General features: G+C 46.0%; 1 protein-coding gene across 1 annotated transcript in view; it reads right to left on the reverse strand.

The window, feature by feature from the left end:
* Window positions 1-6,411: 6,411 nt before the first annotated feature.
* Window positions 6,412-15,921, reverse strand: part of LOC114046899 (angiopoietin-4-like) — a 69,853-nt gene continuing 60,343 nt past the window's right edge. The window contains exons 8-9 of the mRNA XM_027867515.1: window positions 10,319-10,449; window positions 6,412-8,932 (exon numbers count right to left, since the gene is read on the reverse strand). Coding sequence (XP_027723316.1) covers window positions 8,772-8,932; window positions 10,319-10,449 — 292 coding nt within the window. The 3' untranslated portion in view covers window positions 6,412-8,771. The remainder of the gene's footprint in view (window positions 8,933-10,318; window positions 10,450-15,921) is intronic.

Consider the following 15,921-nt stretch of genomic DNA (forward strand, 5'->3'; position numbering starts at 1 on the left):
TCCCTCCTGATCTTTGAGCCCCAGGTCAAGGATTATAGGGAGGGCGGTGCCTTGCAAACTTGAAAGCCTTACAGAAATGTGAGTTATTCTCAAAGATGAGTTATTACAAGATATGCCCCAAAGAGTTCTGTACTAGGGGTCCAGAACTGGGTTTTTGACCTGGATGCACTAATGAGTGGTTGCATGGCCTTGAGAAAATCACTTCTCCTCTCAACTCCAGTTTTGACATCTATAAAATGGGAATACTCTTAGCCTCATGGATATTAGAGGGATCAGTGAAATACAGCACTATAGAAATTTAGCTATCATTATTATTATTGTTGTTGTTGTTGTCATTGCCCAGCAGCTCAGGAGTTGGTCTTCAGCTTTCTCCCAATTGTGTACTCAAAGACCCCATTTCCTGGTAGGCAGGCAGCAGAAAAGGGAAAGGGTGGACCTAGCTTCTCCACCTGTGCCCTGGCAAAGTACAGGCACTCAGCTTCCGTTCACTGGCACAGGTGGGTTTCCCAGAGCAGAAAGCCAACGGCCTGCTTTAACCACCCTGGAAATAATTCACCAGAAAGCAGCACGTTTACACTGTATGTGGCGTCTACCAGGGACTTATTTTGGGGAAGTGCTCAGGAAAATGTCTTCCAATGATGATGCAGATGAGGGTGAATGGCAAGGGTCCATCATTTCCCCTGAGTGACTGACTGGATCTTCTTTCCACAAGGAACTAGACTGAAAAGGGCACAATCTGGCAGTCCCTAGACTTAGGCGCTCTGGCCTCTATAGGCCTTACATTTTCCCTCACTTTTGCCATGAAGTAGTAACATCACGTCTTGGATCAGAGAGACAGGACAATGTGTCTTGGCCTTCACTTCTCAGGGAGCAGCAAGTGGCTTGTCTTGTTCCAGCAGGAGCCGGGGGTATTTCTGGGAGATGAAAATACCAGCCTAGTGTGGAAACAGTTGGTTGCCCTGCCTGGGGTAAACCTTAATGAATAAAACCCACCATAGGATGTTTCCCCCTCAGGCCTCATGCCCTAACATGGCTTAGTATGGCCAGACTTCTCTCTGTAGAATCAGCCCTTCTCTTACCAAGAACTTGGGTTGGGAGAAATGGGGTAGGTGATAAGGATACCCCTTAGAGATCCCAGATTCCAGATCTTGGAGCAGGACCTCCCTGCTTCTCACCTTAGGAGGATCTCTCCTCTCCTTCTTTCCTAAGACCAAGCCTGTGGTGAAAATCACATGCCATAGCCAAAGTGTGATGCTGTATGAGCTATTGTGGGTTTTTCTTAGGCTTTTGTTTCCTCCGAGCCCACCATCTCAGAGTAACAGTGGAGGGGCTCTCAAAACATAGAACGTTAGAACTGGAAGGGAGATTAAAATAAAATGTCAGAGCTGGAAAGGATCTCAGAACAGAAAATAACAAAGCTAGAAGGGGTCTTGAACCCTAGAACATAGAATGTCAGAGTTGGAAGGGACCTTGAGGTAATCTAGTCAGACCTGTCAGTTCACTTTTAGTTACTCACCCAAAGTCAGTGATCTAGCCTGGGCTTAAACCCTCCCGTTACAGGATTGTTACACATTCCTCGCCTTCAGGTGCTGTATAGTTCAGCCAAACTGACCTTTGACTTTCCTTACACATGATATTCCTTTTCTCTCTGGGCCTTTGCCCTGGCTGTTCCCCATAACTGGCACGCACTACCCCCCTTGCTTAGGCCTATTGGAATCTCCAGCTTCTGTCAAAGTTCAGCTCAGACACCATCTCATATGTGGGATCTTTCTGAGCATCGCAGTGGCTTCCAGCTCTCTTCCTCTAATACCTTATATTTACTTTTTGTTGTTGTTGTTGTTGTTGTTGTTGTTTTCTTTTGGCTAGGCAGTGGGGTTAAGTGACTTGCCCAGGGTCACACAGCTAGTAAGTGTTATGTGTCTGAGGCCATATTTGAACTCAGGTCCTCCTGACTCCAGGGCCGGTGCTCTATCTACTGGGCCACCTATCTGCCCCTTTACTTTCTATATGTTTTGGGTGAGAGGAAGTTTGGTATAGTGGATAGAGAGTGACCCTTTGGGTCTGGAAGACCTGAGTTCAAGTCCCTCATCCAACACTACTGTATGAATGACCCTAGGTAGATAACTAAATCATTGTGCCTCTGAGACAGGAGCTATTCTGCACTGGAAAAGGAAGTTTCCTCATCAGTACTTTTCTAAAGCAGTGAAATCACTGGTCTGGTCCAAAAGTATATATTCTGTGTATACTTATGTATGTATATTTTGTCTCCCCTAACAGAATCCTAGCTCCCTGAGGGTAGGAAGTTATTTTATTTTTCTCAGTATCCCTAGCACCCTGGTACACATCAGGTGCTTTATAAATGCTTGTTGATTGATTGATTGATTGAACCTAAATCTCTTGAGTCCCAGTGTAGGACTCTTGGCTGCACCATGCCTTTAGTGACTTAGAAATGAGCCGGCCTCAGGCCGGGCGCCGATTTGTGGAGGCTGCTCGAGGCCCTACTGGTAGGTTGGGTCTGTACCTTCTACAACTGGAGAAGGTAAGTGGTAAAGGAGGAGGGGGAACCCAGAGGGAGGGAGAAGAAGGAGAACAGAAAGTAGCCCAACTTCTGGGTGGAAGGAGGGGAAGAACAGAGGCAGAGAAAGGGAGGAGAAGAGAGGGAAGGAGACAGAGTTAAACAGCCTATTATAATGGAAAGAGAACTGGATTCAGAGTCAGAAGAGCAAAGTTCAAATCCTGATCTGGAGGCTTCCTCCTTATGTGACTTTGTGCAATCATTTCTGTTCTCTTGGCCTCAGTTTCCCTGTCTGATCTGTAGGTCTGATCTGTAGATCAAGGGTCTTAACCAGGAGTTTGTAGATAAATTTCAGGGCATCTGTGAAATTGGATGGGAAAAAAGAATTTACATCTTTATTTTCACTAACCTTTGGTTTTCTTTGTAATCCTATATATTTTATTTTATGCATTTAAAAAAATTACTCTAAGATGGAATCCATAGGCTTCCCTAGATTTCCAAAGGTCCAGGACATAAAAAGGTCAAGGACCCCTGAGCTCAAGGACCTTTAAGATCTCTTCTAGATTTTGAGAGACAAACCAGGAGGGGGCCTTGTGATCTTCCAAGGAAAAATTGGCCCCTTGATTTCTGCTTCTTTTTCCTAAACACAAACTGGGCAGGGGAGGCGGCCTGGGGTCTAAGCTTTCGTTTCTCCCCTAGGGAGTTTTTCTGTTGGGTTAGGCCAAACTTCTCCTCCCAGGCTGGGCTCCAGCCCCTAAACCCCCATCATGGTTCTCCTCCCCAGCTGTGACCCCCTCCACTGTCCCTCATGCCCTGCTTATAAAATCTGAAGTACAAAAATAAATATTTGTCGATATAAAAATAAAACAAGCGCTTTTCTTTGGCCTGCCTTGGAGGAAAGGGGGGAGGGAGGAAAGTTATGAGGGAACAGGCTCACATCTCTCCTTGCTGCTCTGAAAGTGCAAAGTTGGGGGGTTGTAGGGAGGCTGGAGCCCAGGGAGAGAAGGCTCCAGTAGGGGAGGTCTGGCCCTGACTCAAAAGCAGATAGCAGGTTCCCTGCTAGGGGTAGATTTCAAGGTCTAAGCTCAGCTTGGCCTACATGAAGTTTTCCTCATCTATGAAATGGGGTGGTTGGACTAGTCAGTCTCTTCCAGCTTTAACATTTTATGTTTCAATATCTCCTCTAGCTCTGAAAGTTTGTGTTCTATGTGCTAAGGTCCCTTCTAACTCTGATGTTCTCTGTTCCATACTTTAAGGTGCCACTGGTGTGCTCTCTCCCAAACTTCAGTAGCACAGATGCTCTCTGTTCCATGTTCTATGGCCTGATCCAGCCCTGAGTAGTCTATGGATGCATATGCTGATGCAAGTAGTTGGGTGCTTGTACCATGTCGTATGAGGGACCCTGGACAAGGCCACCTACTGTCCAACATTTCCACCCACAGACCCCTCACACAGCTTTAACTTCCATCATTCAAAAATCATCCTTTTGGTACAAAGGGCCTGGTGTGGGGAGACAGAGCTGTGCCCTGAGGAACTTTCTACCCAGCCAGCACAAACTCCAATTGAACTTACGATCAGGGGCATCTGTTCCATTGGGCAATGGTGGGGCTTGGTGCCCAGAATGGATCCCTGAGAGGAGGGGGTCCTCCTTCTGTCCCCATCCCCCTGCCTGGCTGTGGATGTTCAGTAACTCAGATGAGCCCTGGCTGTTCTCTGCCATTCAGAGGAAGGAATGAGGAGCCCATGGGCATGGTCTGCGGCCCTCCACTGCAGCTCCACTAAATGCATAAAGAGCCGCAGCTCCGTTATCCAGAGCTCCTCACCCTCTTTGAAGGGGAGACCTAGCAAGTTCTTTCCTCTTAGCAGAGAGGCTGTGAACTAACTAGAGGAATGGAAGAGGCATTTTTGTGTCAAGTTTGGCCAAAGTGTTGTTTGTTTTTCTTAATTATAGTTTTTTTTTTTTGTGGGTGGAAATGTGGTCATTGGGAAGTGATGATGTAAAAAAAAAATTGGAGTAGATCTGAGATTTTCTTGCTATAGGGAACAGTAGGTGAGAAAGCTCTATTTGCTAATGCAGGTCGGCACTTTTTCTGTAATTGGGTCTTAGAAAATTCCCGACACACAGAGGTTAAGTAACTTTGCTTCCAGTGAGACAGAGATTTGAATTCACTTCTTCCTGGCTTTGAGCCAACCCTCTACTCACTAGGCAGCTCTTAGGAACACACCAGAGGCCTGAAATCCAACCTTCTCATTCAATAGAGAAGGCAACAGGGGTCCAGAAGTGGAAGGGACTTGGTCTAGGTCTTACAACCAGTTAGTGGCAGAGCTACAGCTTGATCCCATATCTTGGTCCTCCTATTCCGAGGCTCCTTCCACTACACAAGCAGCAGCCACGGTTTAGGCCCTTTGAGGGGAAGGGTGGGGAAGGCCGTTCTAGTTCTATTGAATTCCCCAGCCCCAACAACAGAACTCTTTCCCCCGGAAATTGAAAGTACTGGACCCAACCCACAAATATTTATCACCATGGACACCAAAAAACCCTCTCCCAAATAGGAGGTTCTGCCTTGAACACTATGGGCTTTCCTTCTTTGCTCCACTGCACTCCACTCCCCCACCCCCAGGCAGGCCTAGATCACTATTCTGCTCTGGGATTGAAAGCTAGCTGACCCACAAATACTAGCCACCATGGAGACCAACCCTGGTTTTTTTGGTTCTGTTTTGTTTTGTTTTTGTTTTTTGTTTTTTAAGGTAAGAAGCTCTACCCTGTCCCCCCTCCCTTTACTCCACCCATCACTTTCTCAGGCCTAGGACAGTCATCTGACTCCTAGAATGTCTGAGCTGGGAAAGACCATAGAATATAGCCAATCAGAGCTAAAGGACCTCAGAAAGAACGCGTGGTGGAATCCCAAGAACAGTAAGCCTAGAGGGGACCTCAGCAGCCGTCTAGCCCGAGCCATACTTGAATGAGAATCTCCACCACAAAATATCTAGCAGGTGGTTAGTTGGATAACCTTTGTCTGAAGACCTCTGATGGGGGGAAGCCCATGACTTACCAAAGCAGCCCATTGGGAAGCTGGAATTGTTTGAAAGTTCTTCCTTATGTCAAGCTTCTCTGCAACTCCTATCCATTGATCCTAGTTCTAGCCTCTAGGGCCTAGCAGAATAAATCTAATCTGTTCCTCATCTCTCCTAAGTATTCTCTTCTCCAGGGTAAAACATCTTCAGTTTCTTCATTCATTCCTTCTATGGTACAATGCCAATGCCCTTCACCTTCAGGCCCTCCCTTGTAGGCTCTCCAACCAATCAATGTCTCTCCTAGAATGTAACACCTAGAATTAGTGTGATGTTTCAGATGGGTTCGGATCAGGGTAAAATATAGTAGTGGGATTATCTAACTCCTCTCTGGTTCAGACACTATTTTTCTCTTAATGGAGGTTAAGATCATGTTAGATCTTTGGCTACCATATCAGACTGTTGACTGGTATTTTTTTCAGGGATGTGCCAGAGCCAACTCATACCAGCTCCCAAGAGCCCAACTGTTAAATTTCTAGTGTGAGCCTATATACCTTGGAAATCAGCAAATGCTACAAATCAGGGCTAGATTTATTGTTTTGTTGTCTAGATTTTAAAAAGTGCTGGAAAAATGTTAATAATGCAGACTAAACTTAAAAGTGTGAGTGCCAAACATTTTTTGGAAAAGTCAATTGTTAAACATTTACCAGCACACCCTTGCTTTTAATCCACTAGCACTCTCAGATCTTTTTCAGAATGGAAGTTATTTTACCATACCTTTCCCATCTTGTACTTGTGAAGTTTATTTTTTGAACCCAAGTATAGGATTTTACATTTATCCCCATTAAATTTTATGATTATATATTTCCAGCTGGAAGGGATCTGAGATAGTTCATCTAGTTCAACCCTTTTTACTTTACCAATAAGGAAACTTAGACCCAGGGAGGTTATCCTTTGTCCAAGGTCTAGCAGCTGGTAAGGAGTAAAGCTGAGATTCACACCCAGGCCTTGATCCCAAAATACTGCCTCACATGCTGTGAGCAACTGAGATTTGGCTCAGTTTTCTTTTGGGATCCTGACTCTGGCATCCAATGCGTTAAGCCATTCTCTGAATCAAGGACAAAAGAGCTTTGACAACTTCTGGTTTTTTTTTTTTGCCCTCCCCTGCCTCTCTCTATCCACTCAAATCCCACTCGTCCTTCTGCACACAATTCTAGTCTCTTCCAATCTATTCTGTGTCCTCTCTCTTGGAAACCTTCCCTGATTATTCCAAACCCAACTGATCTCTCCTTCTTAGAATACCTACTGTCCTGTCTGTAGCTTACTAGCTCTAACAAAACATGAGTCTCACATTCTATTACCCAAATCACAGGATCATGTATTTGGAACTCGAAGAGACCTCAGATCCTTTCCTTTTTGTGGATTATCCTTTGAACCACTGCCCTTTCCAGAGCCCTATGATATATGTGTCTTCTTTTTTCCCTGCTTGCTCATGGAGTTGCTATCTCCAACTAGATTGTGAGTACTTGAAGGCCAGGACCACAGAGCTGGCCTTACCTAGACACAGAATAGGAGGCTTCCTACACCTTTGGACCTTCCCTATCTGTTTGCTAAAGCTGGGATATCCCTCTACTGGGAATAAAGCCCTTCATTCCTACCTCCCTTCCCTTTGCCATCCCCTTCCCCCAATAGTGGCCACATTAAGGACACAAGTTCCCTTAGGAGAGGGAACACAGGGCTGGGTAGTTTCAGAGAGAGATTAGTGACATCCCACCTCCTTTCCAGGAAATAGGTTTAGGAGGGATGCGGGGAGAACACAAGGTATTGGGAAAATGAAGAGGGGAATCGCCATAGACAGAGGACAACTGCATGGCGGAGGGTGGTACTCTGGACCAATTGTGTCTCTTGCACATTTTTGTTGCCCAGAAGGTGGGTAGATGCCTGATCCAAGAGAAAGCTGGCCTGGCCTGAGATGACTAGTGGTTGCCCAACAGAGTAATTGGGTCCTGAAGCAGACTCTGGTTTTAATCCTTTGAAAAAATGGGCTGGGTATCTAGGTGGTCCTCTTGTCTTTACCACCGGGCCCATTGGCAGAACATGGCAAGAATCCTCAAGGCCAGGGATCGAGCTGTTACAATTTCCCATGCCACTCCTACGTCCCCTATCAGGTTCTCTGCGTGGTTCTTTCTCCAGGTTTGACTGTTTACATCCAGGTTCATCTCTCTAGGGTCACCAGTCTCCCTCTACCCTGACCCTCCTGGCCATATCAGGCTCTCCCGTCTACTCCTGGGGATACAGATTCCCTTAAGGCCAAATAGGCTTGATAAGTGTTTCTGAGAAGGAGTCACATCATTAAGGCCAACCCAAGGTCTTCCTCAGTGAGGTCTGCTTCTGAGATGGAGAGAAGCACTTGAAAAGCCTATGCTAAGTAGAGGTTTCCAATCACCTCATAGTTAGAAAGCCAAAGTGCATCCCTTCTCCTGCCCTTGGTTTTCCTCACACTCAGCAGAGCAATCTACACTGCTGGTATTTCTAGCCAGGGAGCCCAGCAGAAACCAAGGACTTGAAAGTTTGGTCTTTTTGAATGAAGATGATTCTCTGGATCTAATTAAAATGTGTGTGGGTGGTGGTGGCAGGGAAGAGAGATGGAGCCAGTTCATCTGGCCATGTAATGAGGCCCTTGGATGGCAGCACTGAGGACAAGGAGGGGCTGCCCAGATCTCATGAGGATGGAAAGGATAATGGGCTGGATTCGGAGAGGATGGTTAAGGCCAGGAGAGGATGGGAGATGGTGGGAGAGAGAGGTCAAAACAGAAGTAGAATTAAGTGGAGATCAACATAAGGAGAAAGGAAGCCTCCCTTCCCCAAAGTGGGGCTTGTGTCCAAGGAACCCAGAAGAAACTGCTCTGTGAGACCTTTCCAGGGTGAGAGAACCACAAGAATCTGAGCCAATGCCAATGTGGCCTCTAGGAGACAGTCTGGCCATCTTGGTGAGGCTACTCCAACCCTGACTGCCAGCATCTTGGTGCTACCCAAAGCTGGTCTTGTTTTGGGGAGTACAAATGAATTTGTGGAATCCACCAGTCTGTTGAGGTCCCGCTCCTCCTCCTCCAGACAGACCTTCAAGCATCTCAGACAGTCACCCTCCTGGTGTGTTGAGCTTTAGGTAGTTCTCCTCAGGGTGGGGGAGTGTCTCTCCCCCTGATCGCCACCGATGGCCTTCCACGCCTGGGCTGTCATAGCTCTAGAAGTTTGTGGGCCTCACCATCATGCGCGTGGCCCGAAGTGAGTAGCTGGGGCCCTGGAAGTAGTGCCACCGGATACCATTGAGTTTTCGGACATTGTGCCTGGCTGGGTAATAGATGCCATTGAGGTTGGAGAGTCCACAAGCATCAAACCACCATCCTGGAAAGAGAGAACACTGTTCTGATCTGGCTAAGATGGCTCCCAGGGTATAATGGGCAGTTTTGTAATATTTTCTCCCCACTCCCCACTACCCTGGGTCCTACAGATAGTTATGAGATACCTACAAATGTAGAGAAAGCAGACCAGGCCCTCTCTCTTATACCAATATTACTGGTTAGCTGAGCTGCCAGAGAGCTAGTGTCTGGTTTTAATTGGTTGTCATCAATTGTTTGGCTAAGCCATTAGCAAGTGCCCTAGATTGAGGGTCAGCATACCTAGGGTCAAATTCTGGTTCTACTATTTAAATTGGCGTGACCCCCAGCAAATCACTTTTCTCTGTTGAACTTCAGTTTGTCTATTGATAAAATGGGGAAATAATATTTGCATCGGTTATCTCTAGGCTGTTGTGAGGAAGAGAGCTTTTAACTGTAAAGTGCTATAGAAATGTGACCTATGGTTTTTGACAGCTCAAAGAGAGTGACAGAGGAGAGTGGAAACCTGGGCCTAGTTTCCTTGTCTCCTTCCTTTCCACTGAATTCAGCACAAGAAAGAGAAACAGAATATGACGTAAGTATGCACTTTTATTCCCTAAATGAGGCAGTCAGTGCAAACATAACCACATTTTAGAATCATAAAGTGTTCAACCTGGAAGGGGCCTCAGGACATAGAATGATGGAACACAGACTTTTGGAGCTGGAAGGAACCTTAAAAATAAAAGTCAAGAAGGACCTTAGCACACACGGAGCATAGAATGGTAAAGCTAGAAGAGACCTTAGGTATAATCAAGTCTAACTCTCTCATTTTAGAGATGTGGAAACTGAAGGAATGTGATCTGTACTGTAAGAGTACATGAAAGACAGTGTTTCCTTTGCCACTTTGTAAGGAGCTCAAGAGGAAGGGGACTTCTATTTGGAGCCAGTCTGTTGCCAATGGGGTAGCACCTTCCCAAGCCCTAGAATGGTGATGGCTTTGCTCTGGGGAGAACTGGAGGCTCTTTGCAGACTTGTCCATGTGGACATGTTGTACCAAGGCCCAGCCACCTGTTTATAGTGCCAGTCATTCGGAGAAGTTATGAAATATTATGTGTATAGAAATTTATGTTTGTGCTTTTACCTTCACCTTACCCTATGGCAAGCTGTTGAGTATTTGGGTTGAGCACAAGATGTAAACGCAAAATGCTTAGAGATGTGAGCTGTGGTTAGCTAAGTACATTCTTTGCTGAACAGCCAGCTCTTTAAGGAGTAGGTAGGTGCATAAATGTTTGTTGAATGATTGGTGATGTTGGACAGAGGTTTAGGAGAAGAGGAGCATTAGGTTTGGTTCCCCCATTTCATTTTTCCCCTTTCCCTCCCTCTCCATCTCTCCCCTCTCTGCCCTGGTCCTCACCTCCAGACAGCATCTGGGCACACTTGCAAAGACAGTTGTCATTGTCAGAATCTCGGGTGCTAAAGTTGGTGCCCTGGAGGACCAAGCCACTCTGGTGACCAGCTGTGCCACTGTACTCCTTCAGCGTCAACCTGGAGATCCCAGCGTCCCCATAAGGGACAGGTCAGAAGGGAAGGGGAGAGAGGGGAATGGAAGGAAAGAGGAACAGAAAGAATAAGGAATGAGAATGGACTCAGCCTGTGGAAGCATTGTTATTCCTAGGAGGGGGAAGGGTGGGGAGGCCCTCCAGTAAGTTCTCATCCATTCAGATGCGGTCGAGTTTATTAAGGGACAGTCTTGAGAGGCACAAAGAGCCTGTCTCTAAGGAGATGGGCTGGATGGCTGCTGCTGGAGGAGGGCATTTCCAGGGAGACCCTGGGTTACTATGAGACTTGCACTCTGGAGGGCGGGTGTCTGGTAGCACATAGCTATTGAAACCTTGGAACTTCTTGCTTCACTATGTGTACTTTGTCCTTTGTCTCCCCGCCTTCCAGAAAGCCCCGTCCCGATCAGCCTGTCCACATTCTGTAACTCTTCAAGGCCCAGATGGTCTTCTCTAGCAAGCCTTCCTTGACCATACCAGCTCCCAGCAAGCTCTGCCTCCTTCCAGCACTCTCTGTCTTCAATCCTCACTGGGACCTGAGGGGAAAGAATCTGCCCAAAATTGCTAATGATCTCTTCAGCTGGTATGATGAGCTCTCTCAGGAAAGGATCCAAGTCTTAGGATCTTATTCTCTCTCTCCATCCCTACTTCCACATCCCAACTGGCATTTACCTAGTCTTTTAGAAAAAAGGTGTCCCAAAAGTCTTAGTGTAGTTTAAATCTTTAATCACTTAAAACCACACTAAAACTTTTGAGACATCCTGTATGTACATCATCTTATTTGATCCTTCCCACAACCATCTAAGGTACTGCAAGTCACTACAGGTATCTTAATCCCCATTTTACAGATGAGGACACTGAGGCTCAGAAGAATTAGGTGATTTGCCCATGGTCACAAAGCTAGTAGGTCTCAGAAGCAGGTCTCTCCTGATTCTAAGTCTAGGGTTCTTCCTCTATTCCACAGCCCCCATCACATAGCAGCCCCGGGAGGAGGTGCCCCTTTCACTTCTCAGTTTTTAGACAAACCGAATGACGTTCCAGGAGGCTTGCTCACAATAGGTTTGGATTTTAGACAATCAGTCTTTTCTGTGAATATGCCATGTGTGTATATACACACATGTATTATGTACGTGTATGTATATGTCTATATATACTACACACATATGTATCTACCTATATATGACATACTATGAGTCACCTCTTTTTTCATTCATGTTTGCCTCTCTGTGTGTTTATATTTGGGAGTGTGTGTGTTTATATTTTTCTGCATGTATATTTGTATCTGTGTTTATGTATGTGGATTTGTGCATGTTATGGTATGTATATTTGTGTTTACAAGTGTGTGCCTGTGAGTATTTTTGTGGGTTTGTGGGAGTAGAGGTGTGAGGGTTTTGTCTATGACTGCCTGTGTTTGGCTGTGTCTGTTTGCATGTGTCAATGGGACTTTGCATATTTGTGTCTCTCTGTGTATCTCTATGTATGTGCAGGCATAACTGCCTTCATCTATGTTTGTATGTGTCCCTCTGGCTTCAGTGTTTGTCTATATGTGTGGCTGTAATAGTGAACAGGTGTGTGTTTCTTGCACTGCCCCTAAGCAGGTTGACTCAGTACACGTGTATGTATCTGCCCCAGTCCAGAACTAGCTGGCCTTTCTCAGCTGTGGGAGGAGGTAGAGAAGCACTCTCAGGGAGCCAGGCTTCTCACATCTTCTACCTTGTTGGGAAACAGTCAAACTGTAACATCCCCCTGGTCCACTGAGGCCTAGGCAGTCTGGCGTAAGAGTCCTTGGCCCCTCTTAAGAGCCTCTGGCCTTCCCTCTTGCCTGGGGAGTGGGAGGTATCTAGAGTGACAAGGGAGTACAAGGGGAGAAATTAAATCCCAGCTACAAACCACCTATAGTTCCCCATTGCCTGTAGGACTAAGTGTGAACTGATGTTCAATGACTTCTACCATATGCCCCCAAACCATCTGTCCTGATTCCCCTTCCATTATAGGAAGCCTAACAAACACAAAGACTTCACTGTCTCTAGCTGACTTCTCTGTACCTTTAGCCACTCACTGGACAGCTTCCTACAATGTGTGAGCGTATCTGGACACACCAGACCAAATCCCATCTTCTGCAGTAGAGCTTGGCAGGCTGCTTCCCTCCCATTCCCACTCCTCTTTCCCAGGTGCCTTTTCTTCTGAAAGCACTTTCCATTGACCCTGGAGATACCTAGTATGTACGTCATCATTTACATAGTGTCTCCCCCATCAGTGAGCTCCTTAAGGGCAGGGACCACCTTTTTGCCTCTTTGTGTATCCCCAGCTCTTAGGACAGGCCTGAAACATGGTAAGCACTTAATGCTTATTGAGAAACAGATAAAGTCAGTCGTACTGCACAGTCAGAGTCTTTGCCTTATGATGATAAGATATAGTCCCTAGGAATGTAGTGCCTTGGACCAGTCATTTGTACTTTCCCATGCAGACTCCCCCACTGCCGCCAGGCTGCAACATTCTGGGAATAGGGTGGGCTTCTTCTTTGGTTCACATGGTTCTCCTGGCCTGAAGGGCCCTCCTTGTTTCTTTCTACTTCTCTGTAATCCATCTGTTTTTCTAGCCCCACTCAAGTGTCTGCTCCCCTGGGAAGCCCTCCCAGACCATCTCAGCCCACTCCTTCCACCCTCTGAGCTCTCAGAGGCTGGACTTTGGTGTCTGCGCTGGGCTATTATCACAGTGGAAGAAGAAGCACAAGGAAGGGATATGACTTGTTCACAGCCAGGTGGTCACACCCCTGGCAGGGTAGGGAGGCTCAGGTTTTTGAGGCTGTTCCCTCTCTCTCTCTCCACATCCCACCCCTCCCCAACCCCAAGGTTGCTCCCGGGTCTCCCAAACAAAAGGAGAACCCCTCCCTCCTCCACTATACGGTGAACCAGGAGCGTAAGCTTTGTTGGGCCTTGCACCTTGTACAGGCAAACAAGTCTAACCATGACACTCCCCATCGTATCACTCCCCTGCTCACAAAACTTTGTAGTTCTCTATTGTCTATAGGATAAAACCAAAATTCCTCTGTCTGTCATTGAAGGCCCTCCACAATCTGGTTTAAGCCTACTGTCCTAACCTTATTTCACATAGTGCCTGGCAAAGAGTAAGAGCTTAAAAGAATGATCAACAAACAGCCCTCCTCTCGTTCATGTCCTAGGTTACAGTCGGCCTGAAGTACCGGGTGTCCTGACACCTCATTCTTCCCTGCCTCTTCTCTCACAGGCTGTCTCCCCTGCTGTGGAGGTCCTCCTTTCTCATCTCTGCCCTTTGGGAGCTATTTCCTCCATGAAGCATTCCCTGACCATCTTCTACTACCCCCCACCCCCACCCCATTCCATGCCCCCACTGAAAATTCTAGCTTGTTCTCAGATTTTTCTAGAGCATTTGTCTGGATTTTTCCTCTGTCCCTATTGCATTCTACCTTTTGTTTTATTTGTGCACAAGTGGTACCCACCCTATCATTATAATAAGAACTAATTATCATCTCTATGCAGATAGCTCCCCAATTTATATATCCAGCCCAACCAGGGGTGTGTTAATAAATGTTTAGAAACCAATTCTGAATGTACCCAGGACACACTTAAGTTTAATCTGCAATATTAACATTTTTTCCATCACTTTTCAAAGCCCAGACAATCAACAAAACAATAAATCAAGCCTTGATTTATAGTGTATAAATGCTCACACTGAAAATTTAACAACCAGCTCTCATAAGCAGGGATGAACTGGTTTTAGAATGCCCCTGAGCCCAGCTCTTTATATTGAACCCACTGAAAATGTCAAACTGGATGTCCAAACTGGATGGGACAGTCAAACTCAACGCCTCCAAAACCAAATTCATTATCTTCTCCCCCCAACCCCACCCATTCCTCTTTTGAATTTTCTTATTACTGTCAAGGGAACCACCATCTTTCCAGTCACCCAGGTTTGGTGTCATCCTCATTCTCACTTACCTACCCCATGTAAACAATAATTTTCCAAATCTTATTTTTACTTCCACAACATCTCTCCCATTTTTCCTCTTCTCTCCACCCACAAGGCCGTCATCACCTCTTGCCTGGGTCATTTGCAATAATCTTTTAATTGGTTTTCCAGACTCGAGTCTCTCCTTCCTCCAACCCATCCTCCACAAAGTTGACAAAGCAATTTCCTTAAATCACAAGACTGACCATGCTACTCAACAAACTGTAGCTCCCTATTACCTGGGATCAAATATAAATTCCTCTGGTTAGGATTGAAAATGATTTACCTCCTGACCCTATCCTACCTTTGCAGCCTCATGACACACTATTCCTGCCCCCCATCTCTACAGTCTAGTCATATTGGCCTTCTTGCTGTTCTTTACATGTTCCTCTTCATTTCCCATCTCCATATCTTTGTACCATCCCCCAGGCCTACAAGGCCTAGTTTGTGTCTTGAAATTCCTGGTTTCCTTCAAGATTCAGCTCATGTCACCTTCTTCAGAGGGCTTTTCCTATTTCTCCTGGTTGTTGGTACCTTCCTTCCCAGCAACACCCCCCCACCCCAAGTTACCTTGTGTGTATTTTGTATTTATCTATATAGGTACATGTTGGCACCCTCATTATTAGATCCAGACAAATTCTCTAGGAAAATCTGAGAACAAGATATGATTTTCAGCTGGGGACAAGTAATGGAGGAGAGTGGGTAGTGGGAGATGGTCAAGGATGTTCTTTGGAGGCAGGGACTATTTGGATTTTGTCTTTGTATCCTCAGCACCCAGTACTATGCCTGATACATAGTAGGTATTTAATAAATGCTTGCTAAGTGATAAACTATAACAATAATTCCCATTCCTAGTCATGTGAGGCTTAAAAAACTTTTCTCCTGACGGCTGTAAGGGCCTAAGGTGTAGAGCGACAACATGGTAGAGTGGATAGAATGATGGACCTAGAGTCAAAAAGACCTTGGTTCAAATCCTACCTCCTACACTTACTAGCTATGTGACCCTGAGCAGATCTCTTGACTTCTGTTTTCCTTGGTCAAATCTGCAAGATAAGTGCTTAATAAATAGTAAAAGTTTGCTGAATTGATCAAGAAAAGATGTGTTTTGGGGATAGTTTTCCTTCCCCTTCAAATCCAGCCTTTCTGCTTGATTTTGTTAGGCTTCTATTTGCCAAAACTTAGAACCAGCATCCCTGCTTGGCTGAAAGGTTCTAGAGACCTGGGTGCTAATCCTGACTCTGCAACTAAACTCAGAGTGTGACCCTGGACCACTTTGTTACATCCCTTCTCTGGACCTCAGTTTTCTCTGTCAAATGAGGAGGCTGGACTTAATGAGTTCCCATGTCTTTTTAAGCTCTGTTGTTGTTAGTCATCCCTTTCCTGCCCCCTCTCTTGTGGACAGGAGGGAGCTGGGTGCTAACACGCCTTCTCCTCTGCATGACCCCACTGGGCAGAGAGCCTTTGAACTGCTGCC

The sequence above is a fragment of the Vombatus ursinus genome, unplaced genomic scaffold (assembly GCF_900497805.2).
Source record: "Vombatus ursinus unplaced genomic scaffold, bare-nosed wombat genome assembly UNPS02014786.1, whole genome shotgun sequence".
Taxonomy (NCBI): Eukaryota; Metazoa; Chordata; class Mammalia; order Diprotodontia; family Vombatidae; genus Vombatus; species Vombatus ursinus.